This window comes from Rhinolophus sinicus, chromosome 13, assembly GCF_057876585.1.
Source record: "Rhinolophus sinicus isolate RSI-liver-muscle chromosome 13, RSI-T2T, whole genome shotgun sequence".
Taxonomy (NCBI): Eukaryota; Metazoa; Chordata; class Mammalia; order Chiroptera; family Rhinolophidae; genus Rhinolophus; species Rhinolophus sinicus.
In genome coordinates, this window is record NC_142513.1 from 58,145,566 (window position 1) to 58,170,574 (window position 25,009).

Sequence of the window (25,009 nt, forward strand, 5' to 3'; positions counted from 1 at the left end):
GTATTGCCCTAAACTCGCCAACACTGTCAGTGGGAGTCTCTGTACTTCCCATCCCTTGGAACGGCCTGTTTCAGTGTCACAGGGGCACTGAGGTCCATGGGGATGGGTAAGGTATACAAGGCCATCATGGTGATGGGCGATGGGGACCTGGGTGTAAATATTCCCCTCCCTGGTCTGTGGGTCAGAAAAGGGAAGGCTCTGACTCATCTGGGAGCTCAGTTCTTACCAGGTGGAAGGAGAACAAGCTGAAAGGCCAACAGTGTGGGCAGGGATCCAAGGCGATTGCCTCTTGGTAAAGATAGTAAAGCAATCTGCACTCAGTGAATTCGGATCTGAGTCACCAAGTAAAAGAGGACACGTGAGCAGTATCTCTGGAACCCTGACTCCTTAACTTCATCCACGCCTCAATTCCTTTTCAGTTTATTCCTTGACTTATTTCCTCCACATAATATGTTGTCCTGGGTGCCCAGAGATGGTCGCAATGACTCACACATCAACATGAGTTATTTTTTTCCAGCAGTGATCACGGATTTTCACTCATCAATCCAACATGTGTTTGTGCACAATGACTGGGGCGTAAGGGTGCACTGACCAGCCTCAGAATGCAGCCACAGGCAGATCGAATAAACACATGGCCTTAGCCCCTCTGGGATACCCATGCTCAAGCCACATGTGCTGACCGATCACAAGAGGGGACAAGACATGCGATCTGAAGTCGAGGCCTGGGTTCAAGTCCTGGCTCTGTTAGTCCCCAGCAATGTGGCCTTGGCTGTGTCCCACGTGCCTTTCTGGGGGCTCAGAACCCTCACCTTCAAGGGTAGAGACATGTTTTATATGGGAAGTGTAATAAAACCTACTTCCTAGGACGCTTTTGATGATAAATCTAAGGTCATGTAAATGAAAGCACGCCTGACAATCTATAAAACTATACAGTATAAATGTTATTTATCGTACTTTGATAAATGCCCTTTACTATTATAAGCATCGATACTATTATGATTAATCACCTACAGATCACAAAACTAGGTCCTGCTCAGAGGTGACAGCCCTGTCTTCTGAACTGTATTGTGCCCAGAAAGCATCAGAAATCAAGTGACTGGGTGTCTCGCTGTCACTGAACATGGTACACCTCATATCATCCACCCCAAGGAGCCCCTTCTGGTTACACCCAGCCTCCGGTGGCTCCGCTGCTCGACACGTCTCCCCACCCAACCTCTACCACCACCCCACTAACTTGGATGGTCTTCAAAACCAAACTTACAATTCCCGGAGACTCAGCGTCTGGAAGAGCTGCCATGAGAGTGTGGTGAGCCGGTTACTCGACAGGTTTCTGCAAGATTGACAAATAAAGGGGGCATTAAAGGGTGGATCTGGCGTAGGCAATGCTCTCGGCTGTAAGCTCGGTCATTTCCTGGGAGCTGGGCTTTGTCACTGTGCTTCTCCTCTGCTCTGTTCGGCTGCCCACACATCTCCCAGTAGTCAAGGCCACCGATCAGGTCCCAAGAGGATTCTGGGGACTTTGAATGGGAAAAATTTTACATATCAAGAAAACAACAACCACCAAAAAAAAAAAAAAACACCACTAAAATGTTCTTGGTCATTCTCCCATATCCTCCCACCACAATAAAAGTTCAGGGAACCTTTCTGAAGCCACCTTCCCCCTGGAGGACAGAGAGTGTTCAGGGTACACAAGTCAACAAGCTTCCTCTTTTATTATTATTGAGGGGTAGTTGGCCTACAAAAAGCTGCACATTTAATGTATACATCTTGATGAGTCTGAAGAGACATATACATCCACGAAACCATCGCCATAAACTGAACCATCATCACCTCTACAAGTTTCCTCCCTCTCTGTCTTTTATGACATTAACATTTCACATAAGACATACCCTCTTAACAAATGACTAAGGATACAGCACAGTATTGTTAGCTATGCCCCGTGCTGTACTGTAGATCGCTAGGACTGCCTCGTCTCGCATAACAAACTCTGTCCCCTTTTACCAACAAGCATCCTTTACATTCATACAAGTCGAAAAATCTCTGCACGGCACCTACAATTCCTTTAGGCCATCCTCCCCCAGCCACGGTGCCCATCAACCATCAAGCCCTCGGCCTTTTGTTCACACTTCTTTTCTCCTCCTAATGGCTGTTTAATTGTTCTCATCAGGATGTACAGGGGAAAGGAGTAGCCATTAGTCTTCCAAACAAAAGAAGAAACATACCCACAGTTATTATTTTGCCAGGCTGAACAAACAACTTTGGATGTGATCGCAGCTTTTCACGGCAGCAGTTGGGCCCTGCAAGGACTGAAGTGGCACCCCAGGAACAATGTACTCGGCTAGGTACATATCTATCCACATGCACATGCACGTGTGTATGCGTGTCTACTAGACGAATAGGTAATAAATGCAAACACAGACTCTTGCTTATACACACACCCATAGGCTTCCAGGTGCATCTATGTTTAGATGATTTCTACAAGTAAATATTTGTATACAGCCAAATATAGGCTGCACCGAGGAATGAGTGGGTGGACAATTGATAAGGTCCCTCTGGAATTTACGTTCAAGTTACAAATGAATAAGAAAGAGAATTGCAGCTGTGAAGGTATAAATGAAGTGATGCAAGCAAGTGACGTGGGAGAGGCAGAGGGCTACTTAGAGCAGGTGCTGAGAGCAGGGCCCTCTGAGACGGTCACTTGGGAGCTGAGATGAGAAGAGAGGGGGTGAGCTAAGTGCCGAGGGAGGCGTGCCACAGGCGGTGGCAGTAGCAAGTGCCAAGGCCTGAGAGGGACCAGGGGGCCAGACACGAGCCAAGGAAGTCGAGGGAGCCTGGTCTGGGATAAGCAGGAGAGGGGACAGGCCACACCCAGCTTGCTGGTCATGATAAGCAGTTGGGGTTTTATTTTAAGGAGCAACGGGAAGGCACTGGATGGTGTTCAGGAGGCAAGGGGCACAATGTAATGGCCATTGGTAGGAACAGGAGGACAACACTGGAAGCTGGCAGACCAGTTAGGGGGCTGCTGCAACATTCCAGACAGACAGAGGAAGTAGAGATAATTAAGTGACAGAGTCAAGCTAGGTGGTGGGTGTAGAGCCGCCAGAACTCCCTGCTGGATTGGATCTGGGGGAGGAGAGACAGAGCCCTGAGTGAGTGGTGCTGTCAGCTAGTAAGATGAGGGAGGCTGCCACGGGTCACATTTGGGGGTGCAGTGGGGATCAACAGCCTGCCCTTGCAAATACTGTTGGAGATGCCTGCTGGAGACCCAAAGAGGGAGAGCAGCCCGTTGGACACGTGGGTCTGGCTCCTAAGGGAAGCCCAGGCTGGGTGACACGGTAGTGTCACAGCTCATTACAGGGACAGATATCCAAATACAAGGTCAGCCTAAGGGACATGGCTTCCCCTTCTCATTGGAGGCGCCCCATCTTTGGTGACAGCCCATGACTGGGAGGGAGAGGTAGCCTCCATTCTGAGGGTACAGGTACCAGTGGAGAAGGGAAGGGGACCACAGGCAGGTGTCCCCAAGTTTCCGGCTCCATTCTGTCCCCTGCACGCAGCACTCCCTCTTTTCAGAGCCCTTCAGGCCACACGGCCCTCTCTAGGACAGCCCCCCACCCCATTCCCGCACTTTCGCCCACTGCTGCTGTGAGCGACAGCACCCAGTGCTGGTGTGACAGCCCAGGCTCTCACTAAAAGCCCAGGAACCTCAGCTCCCAAACCCTAACAATGGTCCATCTTATTCCTGCAAGCTTCCCCCGCCGCTGATAAGGAGGAAGGGGTAATGAAAGTAGACTTGCGTGATGACCCCCGGCAGGACAGCCCTGGGGACAGCCCCTCCTACAGCCCCCTGCAGGGGCCCCTCCTACTTGGCACCCCCATCGGGTCGCTGACCTTCTACTAGGTGTTGGACCTGGCGCTTGGAACCTGAGGTCAAAGGCAACAAGTTTCAGCATCACGCTGTGAGTCTCCGTTGCCATCGGGCTTCGGGTGTTCCAGTAAATGGGAGGGGATCACCCAGGTGGAAGTCTTCCATTTTGTTTTGCCGTTCCTGGCTACTGTCGCCCCACAGCAGCGCCCAGGACAGCAAAAGTCAGCCCAGGCCCAGCCGTCCCGCGCTGCCCAGCCCACTTCAGCGCCTCCCTGACCCCAAGCTCCGGTTCTACGGCTCTACCGCTGAGCGGCAGCGTCCTGGGAGGAACCCAGAGTCGCTGAGGACTGGCGAACAGAAGCAGCTGGCAGGAAGGAGGGGGGACACACAGTCGGGGTGAAGTGGGAACCCTGGCTTGTCTCCAGGGAGGGGTCCAGGAGTTCCTGGGGGTCCCGAGGAAGGGAGCAGGCTGCCAGCAATGTCCTTTCACAAAGGTCATGTTTTGCTACATTAGGCAGAAATGTCAAGAGAAAATTGGATTCTGAAAGAAAGAAAATAACAGGCATTCCGGGCAAATAAAGAATAAGAAATAGCATTATCTTACAAGTTAGAGGAGGGAGGGAGGGGGCTGGGTCACCTGGTGAGGGAGAGGTGGGCTCCTGCTCTCCCGGGGTGTCTCCTCCCCACCCCACCCCACCTGGAGGAGAAAGGGCTCCCGGATTCCTCCCGTCGTTGGGCCAGGTGGAGCGGCCACCGTGGCACTCACGGGCGGTGGCCTGGTACCTACCCTCGGCCCCCACCTGCCCTGCCGTGCACAGATCACATCTCCTCCTGCTGGGGTGAAAGGCTACCTTTACTCCTTCTACAGTCAGGTGCTTTCCTTCTCGCACCTTCCTGGCTCCCTGCTCAACCACCACAATCAACAGTTGCTGTTCACCAAAGGCTTACCAAGCACTTTCATGCTTATGACCTCACTTAATATTTACCGCGACCACGCAAGGTAGGTATTTCTATTATCTCCATGTTACAGATGAGCACATGGGCTCAGAGGCTGCTGGCCAACGCTGAACGACTCCGAGTGGCCTTCATGCAAAAACGCAGGCAACAAGCGACACCCCCAGAAACATAGCAACCGACACACAGACAAGTAAACCCCCAGTGTGTGCCCAGAGAAAGGGACACTGCTGCACAAGTCCCAGGAGGAGGGCAGTGGCACAACCCGAACAGCTGTACACAGCGCCCTGCCACAGACACATACACGCGTGGCAGGCAGGGCACGCCTCTGCCCATCCTGCCCTCACAGGTGTCCATGGTGCAGGACCAATGGGGAAGTTGAGGCACGGCGCTCCAACAGACTGGCCACCCACAGAACTCTCCTCCTAGCTGCCGCCTCACCTGTATTCACCTGTCATCGGCTATGGATGGGCTGGTTCCCCTGCTCATCGGACAAGAGTCTAATTAAGAAGCATCCTGCCGCTGGGCCCGCAGCAGCCTCTTCCCGGTGCCTCCTCCCGAACAGATCCATTATCAGCCGCCTCTGACTTTTGCTTGGGTCAATGGCCAGTCTCCAAGCCACCTGACCACCGGAATTAATTGGCTAAGCAAGATTTTACGAGGTGATGCATCAAACGCTCTCCCAAAATCAAGCTCCGTGACACTGCCCCTGCATCCTTCATCTGAGGCTACCAAACAAAGCCATTAATTCTGTCCTGCACTGGCTCTCACAGCCCAGACTCCGCAACCCGGAGTGACGATCGATGACGATGCAGCCACCAGGGAAAGCAGAGCCACACACCCAGGTGGCCAAACGCTGACCCTGCTCCCACTCCTGCTCCTGGGGGGCTCACTCCACCGCTGCATCTCCTTGGCCCCTCCCACCTCGGTTCTATAAGCGGATTGTGTTCCCCCAAAATTCATACATTGAAGCAATAACCCCCAGTACCTCAGAGTATGACTGTATTTGGAGACGGGGCCTTGCAGAGGTTAAATGAGGTCACTGGGGCGAGCCCTAATCCTATAGGACTGGTCTCCTTGTAACAGGAGATTGGGACGCAGCCTCACAGGACGGAGACCATGCGAAGACATAGGGAAGAGAGACAACCGTGTACAAGCCAATGAAAGAGGCCTCAGGAGAAACAACCCTGCCAACAGCTCAATCTTGGACTGGTGGCCTCCAGAACTGCAAGGAAATACATTTCTGTTGTTGAAGCCCCCAGTCCTCTGATTTTTTTGTTATAGCAGCTCAAGCAAACTATGCAACTGTTCTCAGCTCCTCATTTGCCACACAGTCAACCTGGCTGCACAACTGTGACCCCTGAGAGCCTCTGTCATGGTTGTGTCACCCCCTCACTCGTCTAAGCCCCGTCATTCTACAGAAGAGGCTCTGCAACCAGGTTCCAGCCACTACGCCCCAACCTCTGTCCACTGGGTTGGCTTCCCCCCGGGCATACATCAGCCTTACTCCTGCAACACATGGTCAGGAGAGAAGACAGAGAAGCAGAGGTCCGTTCAGCTTGCATCCCCAAGGGCAATGCCATGCTCACTGACTTCTAGGGAATTCCTTCTGCTGCTCACAACAGGCACCGTTCTGGACACAGCGTGGGCTCAGAGCACATCTGTGCGTGCCTCCTGGCCTCCCAGGGCTGCAGCTTGTTGGCTGCAGTCATCAGAATGTAAATCTTACTTCCTTCCTCCACGAAGGCAGCCTTTTCAAAGGTGGTATTCTTCTTTCTTTAAGAGCCAACACCCCCTCAGCTACCTGCCTGTCCCTCTTCCCACAGAAGTATCTCCTTGGTCTTCTTGGAGGCAGCCAGCGCCCTTCCCCCCACCCCACCCCCATCACACTGCACCAGGATTCTTTTGAAATGGCTAAAGAATCTGGAGGAAAAGTCAACAAAGGAGAATTCTCTGAGGAAGCCTCAGCCCCACAGTTTGCTGAAAAGGAACAAACCCTGGGAGAAGGGCGAGGCTGACAGAAAACTGCCCATTTCTCCAAGAGCAATCCAGGCAACGTACAGCTCACTGGTCTTGACCTTGTCACTTTGTGCACAGTCAGCCCTAGCCCAGAGCTAGCTGCAGCCCACCACGAGGGACAGTCAAGGCAGCTGCCCTCAACCTCCTCGGGTTGAATGGGTGGGAAGGAAGGAAGCACCGCACTAGCTCAGGACCCAGGCCTGCTGCCAGCCACCCAGGACGCCTCACAGGGCAACTCCTTACAATCCAGCGCCCAGAACAAGGGAGCAGGTGCTGAGGCCCAACGTTTTTCTCGAGGCCGAGAAATGTTTTCCTACATCACTGATATGTTTGCTTTCCCCTCAATTAAATGGCTCTAAAAGGGGGTTGGGGTTAAAACCATTGAAGCCATTTTTATTCAGCTAAATTACACTGGATGGCTCATTTAATGAACTTTAATGAAGCCAAAATGCTTTCTCTAATCAAATCTCAAGTGACGTGACTGGTGCCTCGACCGTCCGTCAGGAGACGGGAGGCAGCTTTCCTACGAGGCGCCGTGCTGGGCGAAACCAGGATTTCTCAGAGTCAGTTCTTGGGGAGCCGAGATTTGCAGAACGTTAATGGGTACCACAAGGGGGTAAAAGAAATTCATGCAGCGTGAAAAGTGTTGTACTAACCCACGTTAAACAGGCTTACGCTGCAGAACTTCTCAGAGCCTTTACTAAAAGAAGGACCTGGCTTACTGAGTCGCTCAGACTTATGGGACCACACAGGACCTTCTCCATGGCGAGCCCAGCAAAAATGTCACCCCACATAACATACTTAGAGAAATGATGGTGGTGATAAGAAACATAGGTTAGGTCTTTGTCCGTGGTTCCTGGTTCACGGCTCCCAAAAGCCTTGGAATCTCCTGAGCAACGAGAACAGGAGCCTCTTTTATTATATGTGGTCTCTTGTTCTCAGTTCCTAAAATCACCTCACAGAATGAGGTGACTTCGGGAAATCCCCTAAACATGGGGGGCTAGTTGGCAGAAGAACCAGCCATGAGTAGAGGATTGGAACTTTTAGTCTTACCCCGATTTCCTGGAAGGAGGGAGGGGCTGGAGGTTGAATCAGTCGCCAATGGCCAATGGTTTCACCATTCATCCTACGTCATGAAGCCTCCATAGAAACCCAAAAGGAGGGGGTTCGGAGAGATTCCAGGTGCCACTGTACTGGGCCCCCACCTCCATGGGGACAGAAGCTCCTTTGTTCTGGATCTCCCTTCATGTATCTGGCTATTGATATCCTTTAATATCCTTTGTAATAAAACAGTTATCTAGTGAGTAAAAGAGTTCCTGAGTACCAGGAGCTGTGCTAACAAATTAATCAAACCCAAGGAGAGGGTTATGGGAACCTCTGATTTAGCCAATTGGTCGGAAGCTCAGGAAACCACCTGGGCTTGCGATGGGCATCTGAAGTGGAGGGCAGTCTTGTGGGAGAGAGCCCTGAACCCATGAAATTGGAGTCTATCTCTGGGTAGACAATGTCAGAATTGAGCTGAATTAAATCTTCCTTCCTTCCTCCACGAAGGCAGCCTTTTCAAAGGTGGGATTCTTCTTTCTTTAAGAGCCAACACCCCCTCAGCTACCTGCCGGTCCCTCTTCCAATTTTCCCACAGAAGAAGTATCTCCTTGGTCTTCTTGGAGGCAGCCAGCGCCCTCCCCCCCACCCCACCCCCATCACACCACACCAGGATTCTTTTGAAATGGCTGAGACAGAGCTGGTGTCTGAGAATTGTTTGGTGAGGAAGAGGAAAAACCGACACGTTGGAATGCGTGCAGAATCATTAATGTTCTAGGTCAGAGACCTGCAAGCTATGGCCTGCGGGCCAGCAACGTGGTTTTGTAAACAGAGTTTTACAGGAACACAGCACATGCGTTCATTTACCTGCTGTCTATATCCACACTCTAAGGTGGAACAGCGGTTTACATCCTAGGCCCTGGGACCGGTGAATAAGTCCACTTCCTTGGCAAAACAGACTTTGCATGTGTACTGCAAAGAATGGACCCTGGCATGCGAAATTTATCCTTGATTACCCCTGGCCCCATGGAATCACAAAGGTCCTTAAAAGCGGGAGAGGGAGGCAGAGAGAAAGTCAGCGAGCGATGTGACCATGGAAGAAAGGACAGAGGTATAGAATGCGCTGGTCCTGAAGATGGAAGAAGGGGCCACAAGCCGAGGAGTGAGGGAGGCCTCTAGAAGCTGGAAAAGCAGGGAAACACTCTCCCCGAGAGCCTGCAGAGGGGAACACAGCCCCGGAGACCAGACAGACCCGTATCAGACTTCCAATTTACAGAAGTGGAAGACAAATTTGTGCTTTTAAGCCACACAGTTTATGGTAATTTCTCACAGCAGCAGCAGCAGAAAACTGAGGGAGGTCACTTTTGTATGACCGCAGCAGAGTTGAGTAGTTGCAACAAAGATCAAATGGTCCCCAAGGCCTAAAATATTTCATATGTGTCTCTTTCTAGAAAAAAATGTGCCAATGCCTGGTCTAGCCCAGCGCTTGCCAATAGAAATATATGCGAGCCACATATGCTGTTTAAAATAGTCTCGTAGTCACATTTTAAGAAGTGGAATGAGAGAGGTGAAATTAGTTGAATATATTTTACTTAACCCAATATATTCAAAATCTCATCAATTCAACACACACACACACACACAAAAAAAAAAAAAAACAACCAAAAAAAAACCCGAGGTATTCATATTCTTTTGTGTTTTGGAACTGTGTCTCTGCAATCATGTATATTTTACACTCACAGCACTTCTCAGTTTAGACTGGCCACATTTCAAGAGCTCACCAGCCCTGGGTGGCCACGGCTGCCATATTGGACAGAGCAGCACTGGGCCATCTGTAGAAGCAGGCACTGACTGAGCCGCCAGTGGAGAGGGGCAGTGAACAGCGGGAGCCGCGTCAGTACAAGTTCCCCAAAGTAAAACCAGCTGGCCTTTCCTCCCATGACAATCTGCCTCAGAGTCCAGCAGTCACATAGCTTGTGTGGAAAGGAATCACTCCACTTGTCCCCAAGGACGCTGCAACCCCACTGAGGAGCTGCCGGTGTCCTCACAGGCTGGACAAGCTCTGAGTGCCCGTCCTTCCTCGGCCACTTCCATGCTCTGTGACCCTGGGTAAGTTACTTTACCTCTCTGTGCCTCCGTTTGCTCCTATGTAAACTGGGGATACTAACAGGGGATATTCCTTTGAGCTGCTGCGAGGATTAAACGGGGTATGGAAAGTGGGGTACAGAAAGCCGTCGGCACGGTGCCTGGCCCTTGAGAAACACAACCTATCACTGTTCATGCACGGCGTCTCGCCCTTTATCTGCCCATCTCCAGTCACCACTGAAGCTGCAACAGGCCCAAGCCCATTAAAAAAAAATCACCAGAGGCCCAGGCAATATGCCCTGAATTCAAGTATCAAGAAAATCTCAGTTCAACAAAATAGCACGGAAACCCAATTGGATGAGACAACAGGTCGCATCTGGCCCCCTGGGAAGCGCTGGTGTCCTCGGCCCTGCCATCCCAGCCCAGCCCTCCCATGCCAGGGCAGAGCCTGCAGGCCCCAGCACAGGCCCAGGGAAGGTGCAGCCCTCCCCTGAGGTGTGGGGGTCAGAGGTCTGCTCAGGTGTCACCCTGTATCTGGGTATTCACCACAGCAAGGCCCCGAAAAGGCCTTTGTTCCTTCACGCCATCTGCTTCACACCGGACCACGAACGTTCCTGAGACCATTCTGGGGGTTTCTGCTCCTGGGATTTTCTTTTCAGATAAATGAACCAAAAGCTAACTGCCTGAGAACGCAAAGCACGAGCGTTCTCTGCAGCCCCAGGGGGCCGGGCCTGGCCGACCCTGGGCATTCCACCCGTGGCCCTCTCAGGGGCTGAGCAGGCCGGGCCTGGCCCAGGGAGCCCAGTGCCCCCAAGACAGCCTCCCAGACGTGAACAATGACATGGTGACAGAGCCAAGGTATCACACTCGTTTCTACTCAAGAGCTGCTATGACAAGAGAAAAACAAAGACACCGCGGGCAAATCAAGAAACTGTGCAATTACTGAGTGAAAGCAAAGCAGGAGTGACTGAGGGAGGAGGGACCCACAGAAGTGGCCTTGGCTGCAGGCTACTCTGCCTAGCCGGTGACACAACTGTCCAGAGCACTGCTGGGACCGGGGCAGGTGGTTTGAGAGTGGGGCGGGCAGGCAGGAGTACCCCACTGCTCTTCTCAATGCAGACAGCGTATCCCTGCTAATTACCTTTTGGGAGGCAGGCACCTGTCCTCATTCCGAGAGCCACTCCTGGGACTCAAGCAAAATCTACGACTCTCTGAAGGGCAACAAAATTGTGAGTGGAAAGCTTTGGGTCCTTTTATAAAGAAATCTGATTAGGCCAACACTGTATTTAACCCCTCCTTCAAAACGAGTGGTTGGCGGGAACGCAGGCCCAGTGTGGGTCTGGGGAAAGCACCTGAGGAGTTTCTCCAACTCTGAGTGTCCAGGTCTCCAACCTGGAAGCTTGTGAAAACCAGATCGCCAGGCTCCACCTCCCAAAGCTCCTGATTCAGGGGGTCTGGCCTAGAATTTGCATTTCTAAGCACTTCCCAGGGGACGGTGAAATTGCTGGTTGGAGGTCACCCTTCCAGAACCACTGATCTAGTGAAATTTTGTTTTCCCGATGAGATTACATTGGTTCCTATCAAATCCTTTCGTCCTAAAAGACTGGACCGTCATACATATATGAGAGATTAAACCGTCATGTGTCCACATGTGAAGACAGAAGACTCTGTCAGGAGCCGAGGAATTCCGGCAAGGGCTGTTGGGAGCAAATGCCATTCTTAGTCGCCAGAAAGGAGACGTAGCAATCGCCGTCTGAAACTTGGCGGAGGACCGCCAGCTGGGAGGCGCCACTCGGCAGTCTGGAGAAGGGCTGCCACAGCACTAGAGAGGGACTCAATGCGCCAGTTGGAGCCCTGCTGCCCGAAGCGTATCCTGTACTGCAGGGAGTCTGGTGGCTCCCCACCCCTCATCAGCAGGACGGCTCTGAGTGCAGGCCCGGGGTTCACCACTTGGAGGCTGTTTTCAGAGGACCCCGGGAGGGTCCCACCAGGGAGGAGGACTTCTGGGACTCCAGGTCTGGGAAGCCTGGAGGATAAAGGGGATCTAGGAACCAGAGGTAGAGAGAGGACGGCGAGAGGGCCAGGCTGCCGTGGAGACGTGGACCAGCAGAAAGGGAGCAGAGAAGAGACGAGGGAGCCAAGGCCGGAGCAGCCACAGAATGCGTGGGACAGAAGGGGGGGCTCGGGGGCCGGGCGAGCAGAGGACTTGCTCAGTGATGGCTGAGAGGGTGACGGTGGGCAGGGAGAGGGAGGAGACCTGAGCCAGAGCCACACTCCGGGAGAAACAATCAGGCCTGGCCTACCAGGGAGGCCCACACGCCGGGCTGCACAAGGAGGGTCCCCTGGAGGCCAGTGGATGTGCCAAGCAGCAGAGACCTGAGCCCAGAGCCTGGGGTGTTTCCCTCAGAGCTCAGAGCATGTGCCATGGACTGGGCTGAGCAGGTGAACCGAGGCCACTCTCTGGGGTGGCCAGGGCAGAACAGAGGTGACTCTGCTGTCAGCTGCCTGGGGGCTTTGGATGCCTTTCAACCAGAGCCACTCAGGCCTCCCCGTCCGTCCCTCTTCCCAGACCAGAGCCCGTGGACTTAAAGAGCTGTAGCTGGACGCTGCCTGCCTCCCTTCCAGCAGAACCCAGGAGGACACGTGAATGCCACCGGCGTTTGGGGCCTTCTCATCGTCTAGGGTTGACAAGGGGACTCCATGGTGGAGATCATGTGAGGAACTAGGGAGCGGATTAATTTTTAAGAAGGAGCGCGTGGGTGGCTGACCTCACAGGGAGAGCCCGGTCAGGAGGCATGACGGGGGAACTCGTTAGGTCCCCATCGCCGCGTACGGCCGGCAGAGCTTTCAGAGCCTGGTCCCCAGACCAGCAGCCTCAGCATCTCCAGGGAATCGTTAGCAATGCACATTCTCAGGGCCCAGCCAGACCTGCAGAATCGCACTCTCTAGGTGCGGGCCCAGCGCCCTGAGTTGCATCAAACCCTCCAGCGGACGCTCACACACGCTGAGCGTGGGAATCACTGGTGCAGCGGGAAAGAGCATGGGCTGTGGACGCCGAGGTCCGGCAGGTGGCAGGACTGAGAGCAGCCACCATGCACAGTGGCTGCTCTGGGCCGCTCTCTTTACAGGTTTTCCTGAAACCCGACAACCACCCGTGAAGGATGTGCTGGCACCATCATCATCGTCACCGCCATCATCCCCACTTCAGAGGGGAGATCACGGACCGAATGGGTTAGAGAAGCTGCCCTGGGGCCACAGCTGCTGCTGGGGGGGGGGGGGCGGGGGCAGGAGTTGAACCTCAGCAGTCTGTGTTCTTTACAACCTCCAGGAGTGGCAGAAGGAACTGTAAGCAGGGTCCCATCTGCTGTGCTCACAGTGGCCCCAACCTGTCACCACCACCTGAACAGGGTCCTACGGTTCTTATGCAGAATTTGGAAAACCTCCCCCAGCCCCGTCTGGGCGCACCTGAAATCCTGGTCTCAGAAAGGGAGACGTGAGGAATGTCCCACTGTGTCCCCTGGTCTAACCGGGATGGTGTGTGAAAGCCATCAAGGCTAGCAATCCGTCCTCCGGCATGAAGGAGAGCATCAGGCAGAGCCAATGTGACCTCTGTTCCACCTTCCACTTCAGACCAGACCCCGGGGAAGGGGGGCGTCGGGCGGAGTCACACACACATACCACGCCCAGGTTGGCGCATCCTGGAGCCCTTCTCCAGGTGCGATGTGGGCAAGAGCTCTGAGCCGGAACAAACGTGCTGAGCCGCCCGTGGGACTAGCAGAGGCTGGCCTTTGCCGTGACTCCACTGGGCCTGGGGGGAGGGGAGACCTGGGCATATTCAGGGTGGGGGGTTCTGACCCGCTGTGCAATGCCCTTGGGATGCTGAGGAATTCCCTCTGCAAACATCGGGTATTACAGACAGGGAGCAAAACGGAAGCTCAGTGAAACAGCAGGGCACCAGCTTCATATCAAATGCTTGTACCCGTCATGAACCAGCAGTGCCTAGGCTAAGACTTCTAAAGAAGACCCCATCTCTCTGGAGAAACCAGGTCTCCTGTCCCTGACACTCTGAAGCACCGGCACCATAGCAACCAGGACACCAGGCTTCCGGGGGTTCCATCCTTGCTGGGCCACTTTCTAGCGATAGAATCCTTGGATGGCCCACCTCACTATGCTGAGCCTCACTCTTCTCTCCTCTGAAATGGGAGCATTTATTTGCTGGTGAGACTCAAATAAGGTCATATATACAGACGCCCCATACAGGGCCAGTCACATGTCGGCACTCACTGGAAATGAGCTAGCATTACTACAGAGACTCACAGAGAAAAAAGCTGAGGAGATAACACCTCCAAAGCGACTGTGAATGAAGTGGGGGGAGGGCGGACGAGGGGTGTGGCTCACGCTCAAGTTCCCAAATCTATTATGCAAGAAAATAGGCCCATGGAGGGAACCATCACTGCAGGAGCCACAAAACAAGAAAACTCACAGCAGACAACGTGCTCGGCAGACCCTGCTAAATGGTTTCCAATTAATTAACTGATTACACGATAGAACAGAAGGGGATCTGAAAGAGCGTTGTTGACCTTTAAGAATCATTAATATCATCAGGATAGCGAACTCATCCAAGGAAAATAATGAGGAACATTTTAATATTACATTCAAAGGCCCTGGATGGGGAGGCAGATGGGCCTTAACTAAGCAACGCCCCAGCTCCCTCCTCCTACCTTCCTCTCTACCCACCCCAGATCCCCCCAGCCTCTTCCTCCCCATCCTGGGACTTCCAGGAAGACATTTGTATCTCCCATCTCTGTGTGCGCACGCACACACACACGCGTGCGCGCGCACACACACACGAGCTGTTGCTGAACTGGCCCAGTCCTGTGGCCACTCTGTTTATCCAAACGACAGCAGAGAAAGGAAGGTAGGGGGAAAGCTACCTTCCTTTCTCTGCTGTCATGGGGATAAACGACAAAGGGGCACACAGGCTCCCCCCCCCAACACAGCACACGTGGACATCGGGAAGCCTCTGTCCCTACCTACTGCACCTAGGAAGGAGCGTACCCCACGTCCGGGGGAGATGCCCCTGCTTTAGGCCCCCCTCTCACACAGTCATTCTCCCATCCTACCCCTGACGGAGTGTATGATATGATATCTGATGGCAAACAGTCCACACAATCTGTGGAATCAGGGACCAGCTGGCTTAGTCACAGTTCTGCTCCCAGCATGAAGCAACGTGGTGATCTGGAGGGAGGTCGCTGCCCTGCACAGCATTCCTGGACACTATGGCTCCTCCCGGAATTCCAGGAATTCCGGATCTTCCTGTGTGACTCCCTTGAAGCCGTCCTGGCCATCACCTCCAAACTACTGGCTTCCCCACTCACATGCTCCCAGGGCACTTTGTTCATCCCTTTAGTTCGGCACCTGTCACACTGTCAAATTGTCTGTCAGCAGTCTGGCTTCCTTTTAGGCAGTGGGCATGCTCAGCGTGAAATCTCAGCTTTTCTCTGTCTCTCGTATCCCTGATGCAGGCAAAATACCTGGTACATAGTAGGTGCTCAGTAAATGTGTGTTGAATGAGCCCAAGAATAAATGGAAGTGATTTGGCTAAAAGGAGGCAAACCCCATAAAACCTCACTCTTCTCTAGACAGCTCTAAGGATATAAGATTAATTAATTCATTCAAGTACTGGTGACAAGTGGCCTGGTTTGCCCAAACAGCCCCAGTTCACATCTGTTGTCCTGGAATCCCAACTAGTTACCTCCCCTTTCACTCTCAAAAGTGTCTCTCTTCGGACAATAATTTTATTGAATTCCTACTATGTGCCATGCACTCTTCTAAGTGTTGGTCTACAGCACAGAACAAAAGGGATAAACAAATTCTCTACACAAAGTAGATTTCAGTATCATCCCAGCTTTGACTATATCGAAAGGCAACCTCCACGCCCCCAATCACTCAGCACATGGTACCACCTGGTACCTAGTCAATGCCAGGCACTGAAGTACCGGGGAACAAGACACGTTCCTCCTTGGAAATCTGTTCATTGGCTGTTTCCGGAAGCATCCAGGGGAGGAGACCTGTCTAAAGGGTTCGCTGTGGCTCAGAATTTGAACTTTGCCCATGGTCTTGGACACTTGCTGACTCCCCAGGGTGGTGGGGTGCAGTCAGCGTGGCCACAGCCCCTCTGTCATGATGTCAGCTGGCCCAGGGCACGTGACCTTGCTCTAACACACCTTGTTATTTCTAATTCTCAGAAAGGGTGGGTCAGAGGGTGATTGCAAGAAGGTTCAGAGCTGCAGGTACAAGGGACCCTGGAGCACCGTCCCCAGAACCCCATGACTCCAAGGACAGCCAGCCCCACTCCTGAGCACCCCTTTACTCCCCAGGTTCTCATCAGTCTTCACGCAGACCTCTCTGTCCCAGCAGATTTCAGATCCTGCAGGCACCCTTACTTCCCAAGCCTGTGTGACTTTGCTTCCACTGTAATTCTCCAGGTCACCACTCTCTCTCCTCCTAGGTTTCAGAAGTACCGGCCTCCTTTCTCCCCTTTCTGGACGGCCAGTAACAGCCGCGTGCTCTCCTCTGAGCTCCAGTCACCAGAAGGGGCCGGCGGCCCCATCCACCTGCCCCACCCCCATCACGGTCTCGCGTCCAGTGTCAGCTGAAAATATCTCTTTGCTCCTTTTAATTACACTTCTCTGCTTCCCTGTTACTGGCCTCATGACTCAAGGCTTTAATTTATTCACCAAACAATGTCATTACACCACTGTTTTCTGTAATTTATGCCATGCACAGCCTTTTGCTGCTGTGGCCCAATTCCACACAATGTTTGGGCAAAGCAGTGTTCGTTCCTACTCCCCACGGCCTCTCTCCTGCAGAGACCTGGCAGTGTCCACAGAGACTGATGCAAGGAAGAGATGAGACAAGAATCTCCTCTCTCACTGAATATATGGAACCCAGAGCCGACACCTGCCCCCTTGGTTCCATGTACATTCTCAAGCAGCTGTTTCTTCACCACCCCTGAGCTGCTGAGGATGGACTATACACTGGGCATGGGACGGCATCTGTCTATAGAGACAAGACACTTCGGATCGGGACTTAGCAAAATCCCAATTTTGCTAAGTGAAGAGAGTGGGAGAAGGGGAGAGAGTGAAAGAGCCCCTGGGTGCACAGGCCTGGCAAAGGCTGGTACTTCCCGGGGTGTACACCCACATTACGACTGGTGAACTGGTTTCTGCTGGGAGATCTTCTCACAAAGCCTCGGACAGTTTGCACTGTGATCAAAAGCATCGTTAAATATAATAAAAGCACACAGGTAAACTGCACGGAACGGCCTGAGTTTCACAAACCTTGCATTGACCAGGCTGCCAACCTCAGCCACTGGTTTCTTATGCCAGCGCGACTACGGCCTGGCCTCAACTTAATTTAAAACCTTGAGCTTTGAACACAAGTGCGAACAATTAATTAACTTGCTAATCATTTTTTGCTGCTTTGGGGATTTTTTCCAAAATCATTAACAATAATCATGTGAATAAACTAAAGGAAATTGGGATACGGAAATAATTTTCTGAGAAATATAAATAACGGGTAACATTTATTAAGCGCTTGTTAGGAACTAATCACTATATGCCTTAAAGATATGAGGCCACTGAATCTTTGCCCACACCTTTTAGAATCCACGTTATTGTTATATTGTTACGATTTGTCCTCATTTTACAGGTAAAGAATCCATGGCTTAGAGGTTAGGTTAACTAGTTCAAGGTCACAAAGCTGGTAATGTTAAAATAGGGCCTGAATCACTGTGTCTGACTCCAGAATCCACCCCCTTAGCACAATACTACAGAGTGTGTGTGTGTGTGTGTGTGTGTGTGTGTGTGTGCACGCACGCATTAGCCAGAAGGTGTCTTGATCTCCATTGGGGACTCTGTTTTGTCCATCCAGGTGAAAGCCTCCAAAGAACGCACACCACGCGAAGGACAAACCCACCAGCAGCGGAACTCAGCCAGCTCTGCCGTGCTTCTCCCCCGGTCTGCCCTCCTCTGACTATTCCTGTGAGAAAGTCCGTGACAAATCCACTTGCTCATGGCCCTGGTCTACAGAACAGGCTTGGCAAAGGCATGGGCACAGCAACCCTGGACCATAGACCCTGGGAGCTCCGCCCTGGAAGAGAGAATGCCACGCCAGCTCAGTTCCCTTCCCAAGCCCACGGCCCTACATGACGCCCCATGCAGGGCAACCAAAGGCAGAAATCACAGTCCTCACGCCCTCGGGGAGGAGTGGAGGCTGCAGGAGCAGGCCGTTCTCACATGCCTTCCCCTGCTTGTGTCTGGATTCCGCTGGGTGAGCAGGCAGACAGGGCCACCTGCGCTCCACCTGTGCTCTGCTCTCCCCGCGTGCCGCCTGCACTTACTGAAGGACACAGGTCAGCGGCCAGCAGCTGCAGTGACGCTGGGAGCCTCTCTCTGGGGAGCTGTTCACAGCTCACTGAGCCCAGGAGGCCTCCCTGAACTCTGGCCATGGTGCTGAAACCCCAGGGAGAAGGACACGGAGGCTGAGAGTGGGGAAGCAAAACTAGTGGTAGCAAGACAATTTCTCAGTATACCTTTGGGAAAGTTGGGCTCCTGACCACCCTCAGAGAGGTGAGCTGACCTCTGCATCATGATACAACAGAAAGAGCACGAGCTCTGGAGCAGACACGTATAGATATGTATCCATATATTTAGCTGTGTGACCTTGGGCAGGTTATATAACCTCTCTGAGCCCTGGGGCCCTCATTTGTAAAACAGGAAGAGTATCACTTATTCAAGCAGGATTACTGTTGGAAGAGTGCCTAGCAGAGAGGAAAACCCAATAAATACTTCTCTCTCTTTTTCTCTGGCTTTGTTCCCTGCTTGTTTGCGAGTATGCGTGCATACACACACACACACTCTATGAGTTTCCTCCCTCTTCCTATGGAATACTGTATATCTTCCTTCAAGGACAGATTGAAGACCCACGTCCTGTCTGCACCCTCCCCCAGCACCCCTGGAATACAAGAATCTCTCTGCCTGGTACCATCAGCACCAACCACCCCACGGGGACATACTGGCACCACTGGTCTGCGAAAGCGAACTTTATCTTCCCAACTAGACCGAACATTCCAGCTCTACCTGGATAGGATCCTGCTTTAGTCCCTCCATTTCCCCCCCCTCACAAATCACAGTACCAGCCCCGGGAGACACTGCCAAGGCACCTTACCTGCATTTATCAGGGCCCATCACAGCGCGACCGATACAATCACCTAATAGAGATTTTGAACCCAACAATATGTGAATGTTTTCACGTTACTTTTCAGTTAGCATCTGGTGGGGGCCCAGCTATGGTAACATTGTCAGTACAACCAATGTTGGTATGTGTTTCCCATGTCACAGGAAACTAAGAAAGAAAGAAAAAGGCCAGGTGATGACTGACCCACGGCAATTCTGTGCGCAGCATCAAGACCCCAGGGTCTAGAGACCAGTCTGAGTCTCCTCCTGGGCCATGGCACTGACTCGGGGAACAGCCCACGTGACAGAAAAGGCAATAACCTTGGAGTCTGAAACCCGGGGCCTGGTCCAAGCTTCACTGCTTCCACCCCATGGCCTTGCGTCATTCACTCCGCTTCCTCGGCAATACATGGGGATGACAGTAAGTGTCACTGCACGTGAAGTCATGTGGCACTGCTGAGCAGTGGTTTCCAAAGCATGCCAGCCACGGTGGTTACGACAGCATACTCTGGGAATTGGCCACCAGTCATGAGAGAAGCATGCTAGGGGGGCTTCACAAGAGCACACCACGCAGTGACCACCGCCATTCTATGTCCCCCCCACAGGGCCCCAAATAGACACAGTCACTCATGTCAAAGGTGCTTGGGGAGACCTGACAGGTGCCTGGCATGTTCAAGGCACATCAGTGAATGTGTGAGTTGGCACAACATCAGTAAGAAACTCCCGAAAATCCTGGTCTGATCTAGAGCCACAGAAAAGACAAGAATAAATCCCAGTAAGGGACTCAGATGCATTAACTCACTTGGGTCCCGAAACAAGCCTACGAGGGAGTTGTTCTCGCCAGAGGCAGATCCAGTGCAAAGGGATTCGATGGCTTGAGCAAGGCCTGGCAGCTGCTCAGCAGTCCAGCTGGGGACGGAACCCGGGGCTGACTGGTTCTAGGACTGTGTCCTTTTCCGAATGCTGACCCGAGGATGGGGGGAGGGTGGGCAGGGCAAGGATACCCTACCTAGCACAGCCCCAAGCCCAGGAAATCACTTCATATGGTGATTCGGTGGTGATCTCCGAAAAGACCGCCGTGGGCTCTCAAGTTTGCCTGGTCACACCCCGTGAGAGGGGCTCTCCCGAGATCACGGACATCCAAGCAGAGGGACGAAAGTTAATGGCGACTGCGACGACAAAGAGGAACAAGAGGACAGAAGGATCAGAGGAGAGGGAAAGAGGAGCAAACTCGAAAGCTGCTGGGGACCAGGGCTGGGGAAAGCAATTATTAATATTCTAAATGGAGTTCCGACCACTTAAGCTTTATTTAAGAACACGCCTGACTGTATAATTACAAGGCCTTAATTTGTTTTCTTTTCCGCACAATAAATAAGGAGCACACGGCTGCTCTCTGCAAACACCGCCCTTGCTGGCATCGGGAGAGGCCCCTGATGGAAGATGGACAGCTGGCGGGAGGAAGGGCAGCCCGCTGCCACCTGGAGGGGGAGCCGACGGCCTCCTGGGGCACAGCTGAGTGCGCCAGATGTGGGAAAGGACAGAAGACCAAGGTGCTGTCTCATTTCTGGAAGAAGACAGTGGGGTGGGTGGGGGTTGAGGTCAGACCCCTCAGCTCCCGTGTGGAGGAGACGCGGCTGGGCACCTGGCTGAACGGCCGTGACACGCATGGGACCAGGCTCGGTGGCACTGGGCGTTTCTTCAGTCTCTCTAACTACTTCTCTTGCCCTGTGGCTGTGCCCAACTCGTGGGATGCTCTTGGGCTTCAGATCTACCCCATGAGAAAGGGAAGCGAATGACCACACAGCCCCTCCATCGCATCGTCCGTCCATTCACCCTCTGACGTGTCCCCCACGCGCCAGGGCCACAGGCGGTAGAGGAAAGAGGTAAGATGCCCGTCCTCGGGAGACTCCATTCAGCCCAACAGGGACAGTAAACATCACATAATTAGAAGTATAATTATGAAGTATAACCTGCCTTTGCTAAATGCCCCCGCCCCACAGCCCTCAGTCCGCACATTGTAGAGTAACGGCCCCTGCCCTCCACCCAGAACAATCGCAATGCAGCATCACCTAGAAGACCACGCAGACAGGCCAGAGGCCCCCCAGGACCAAGAGACAAAGGGGTTAACCCAGGAATGGGAGAATTGTGCAAATCCATCAAGAAGAAACCAGAGAGAAAGAGACACGAGGCTGCCGGCCAGCTACGGAATGGAGAGGGACAGGAATTAATGACAACTCCAAAATAGCCACTAATCTCATTTTCTAAATCTGTCCTTAACAAGAAAAATGGAGAAAAGAGATGTAGACAAATGGGCAGTAATGAAGCCTTAGGGGAGGAGGGGGAAAAAAAAAAAAGAAAACTGACTGAGAATAAACACGACTGGAAAAGACACGTATGGGTACGTGGTCTTGTCTCCAAGCCCAGGCGACACACAGCCCAGAGGCCACAGCATTTACTCAGCATCAGACTGAGGGTTTGGAAGGCGAAGCTGACAGGGTTACAAGAAAACTCTTAAAGTTCAGTCCTCGAGGATCCTAGAGAACGAAACTTCCCGAAATCAAAAAGAACACAGCCGCTGCGGTCGCTACGGTGAATGCAGAGGGCTTCAGCTAAGAGACCTGCAAACTATTACAAACACACCGCGGCAGCTGGCGAGGGAGGTGTGTGGCCCTGGGTGAATCAGAATGTTGTCCGCAAATCACAGTAAACAGAAAGAAATTATCAGGATAAACATCAGGAATTCCAGGACCCCGGGGAGTCTGGAGGGGACACACAAATGGACGAGAAAAAAGAAACTCAATTTAGGAAGCTTGCTACCTGCTCCCTAGGGAACAAGCAGCAAATACCGTCCAGGGTCCTGGAGAGGCAATCACCCAGGAGACAGAAAGTGTGAGAGGACTGGAAATTGACTTTCTGTGGAAGCAGCAGATAAATGAACAGAGGCTAAGAAATTCCAGGGTGAAAATCCAGAGCTTGGCGAGCTGTAGGGCATAAAACACATTTTGGGTTCAAGGGAAGCCAGAAGGCTCCATTTAAAAGAGGAACAACAAAGGCAGTGCCTGGTGTCATCAGATGTCACAGGGGCTGGGATGTGGGAAGAGCAGAAGTGACACCACTGGCTGTGCCTGGGGGTGTCAGGCGGTGGAGCTGCGCACGTCAGCAGCAAACAGTGAGATGCTACGGCAGCCGCCTCAGCGCTCCTCTCACCTGGTCCACACGCCCTCCTCTCCTGCTCCCACCTCCAGATTTTATAAGGGGGTCTGTCACCTACAGACATGGCGCTGCCCGGAACTGGGGCCAAAGACAGCCAGGGCTGGTGACCTGGAACGCAGGCCCACGCTCCCCGGGAATAGGTGGGGTGGGCGCCTGCTGCTCCCCTCCCCGCACCCACATGTGATAAGCGTGTCCTTACCTCCACCTGCCCCATCACTGGGCTCATTCCCTTTGTTGAACACCCAGTCTCTCTCCTGATCCTCTGCCAACGGCTCTCCTGAGTGCCAGCCAACAGACTAAGGGGCACTGCCCACTCCCCTAGACCCTGCTGGCACCAGGGGTCAGCAGGACTTTGGTTGCAGGCCCTCCCCACGTCGCCTCCCCTGGCCCTTCTCCCACAACACCCCCTTCTGAGAAGGGCTGCTCTGAGGGGTACTGCCCGACCCTCCTCTCCAGCTGGGTCCTGGAGAGCTGGCCACAGCCCATGACGGCAGAGTTATTAGGAGGACGGCTCTGGAGGCAGCCCTCCTAGGATTGGCGCCTGTCCCTGCCGCGTCGTCGCTGTGTAAACTGAGGCAAGGCACCGACCTCTCGGTGCCTCAAATCCCCATCTGTGAAATGGAAACAACGGCACTCTCATGTTACTGTGAGCGCACAGTGGCACATAAGTGCACAGACGAATGCCTGGCGTGTAATTAGTGCTGCATTGACGCTATTTCCTTGGCACTCACAGCACTGCCCCTCCAGTGAGGGAGGGGGACGGAAGGGCCCACATCAGCTGATAACAGCTTTCCTCGGGCCCTGCCACTCAAGGGCCCCACATGCCACTCTTCTTCCAGGAAGAATTACCCAGAATGCTCTGAGGACAGGTCTGAGCCACTTACGACACTGCCTCGTTTTTCAGATGTGGAAGCAGCCTGAAAGGGTCCCGTGGACCCCCAAGGTCACAGAATACCGCGGAGAAAGAGGAAGTGGTACACAAGGTGTGGTCACGCAGCCTCACGGCAGCCGACAGCACCTCACCCCTGACAGCCATGCAGGTGCCACATGGACCCGACCTTCCGCATCCTCTCCGCTCCTGGCACTGCCCACACACCCACCTGCACACTCACACACGGCTGACTCAGGCTGCCCAAATCCTCAGATCCGCGAACTCCAACTCCATTTACAAATGGCTCCATTACCAAATCCTGTTCCCTGGGAATTCTTTCCGAGTTTACCTGCCGGTCGGACTCATGGCCTGGAGCCACGAACACGTGTCTGAACAGCTCTGGGAGGAATTCCAAGTGGGAAAAGGGCTGTACTCATCCTCGGTGAGCAGCCCTGTGCCAGAAGCAGGCCGCCACGGAGCCAAACCCACGCCTGCCCCCACGCCCACCCCCACGGCCGCCTCCTCCATGAAGCCTCTCCGGGCACTGCAGCTCGTCTCTGATCAACAGTCACAACCACACGCCAAACCAGGGGCCCCTCCACCGCCTCGTATCAGAAGGCTGGAGAAGGTTAGCCACCTGTCAAAGGTGGGAGCTGTCGCAAATTACCCACAACCTCTAACAAAGGGCCCCCACTTGCTTACAATGTGCTTCTTCATACGTATAAATTCGCGCAGGTTCAAAGCCACACGTGCCATTGCCTCCCTCCCACTTGTGTTCTTAGACTCTTTCTCGAGTAGGAGAAACAGGAACAGGATGGCAGCTAAGGTACCAAGAGCTATAATGCATTCCCAGTGGCCCACTCATACTGCCACTGCCATTCCTGGTTTAGCTTGTTCTGTTTTTCTAACCGCAGCAAAAGTTCGTGTCTCATACTGCATGGCCACAGAAGGTCAGTGGCGGCTCTGCTCTCATCATCTTCCCAGCGAGACGCGGGCTAATGGAATGGCCTCCGTCTGGAAGTGACCCCTGTGTCCCATGGCAGACGGCAGAGACTGACAGACCTCACACAGGCCCTTAAAGCTTCTGCTAGCGAGAGACACAGGACACGCACACACATGTACACATACACACACGCGTGTGCACACACAGACACATGCACACTCCTCCATATTACTCACATCTAATTCACATACCATACAACGCACCCATTTCAAGTGTGATTCACAGAGTTGTGCAACCATCACCGCATCGGTTTTAGAACATTTTTTTTCATCACCCCAAAGAGAAACCCCATACTCAGTATATTCCTGACTTAACTTTAGTGGAGATTATGAAGTATGAAGGCATATTTTTTTATGCCCACGAGACTATGGCATAATATAAATCTCAGTTGTCACATGTAGAGAAGTACTTTTTAAATGGCTGAGGCCTGCTTGGTGTAAAGACACATCCCAGCCACCACACACCCCCTCTACTGTCTAGGACCTCCTTGGACAAAGTTCTTAAGTGCAAAGGAGGCCTGTGAATCCCTCACAACATGTGAGAAATGTGTGTGTGTGTGTGGGGGGGGGTGTCAATAAGGAGAAATTCCACAGCTTTCATCAGATTCTCAAAACAAAACATTAGGAGCCAGTGCCCTGGCTTTGCAAAGGCCCCAGGGTCCCCAAATTGATGATGAGCTCCGTAAGGACAGAAAGCACGTCTTGTACACGGAGGAG

The 25,009-nt window shown here is 53.0% G+C and overlaps 1 protein-coding gene across 6 annotated transcripts in view; it reads right to left on the reverse strand.

The window, feature by feature from the left end:
- NTRK3 (neurotrophic receptor tyrosine kinase 3) overlaps window positions 1–25,009 on the reverse strand; it is a 323,228-nt gene that overhangs the window by 230,400 nt on the left and 67,819 nt on the right. For all 6 annotated transcript variants that reach the window (XM_019726716.3, XM_019726715.3, XM_019726714.3 and 3 more), the window contains exon 4: window positions 1,262–1,330. In XM_019726716.3, coding sequence (XP_019582275.1) covers window positions 1,262–1,330 — 69 coding nt within the window. The remainder of the gene's footprint in view (window positions 1–1,261; window positions 1,331–25,009) is intronic.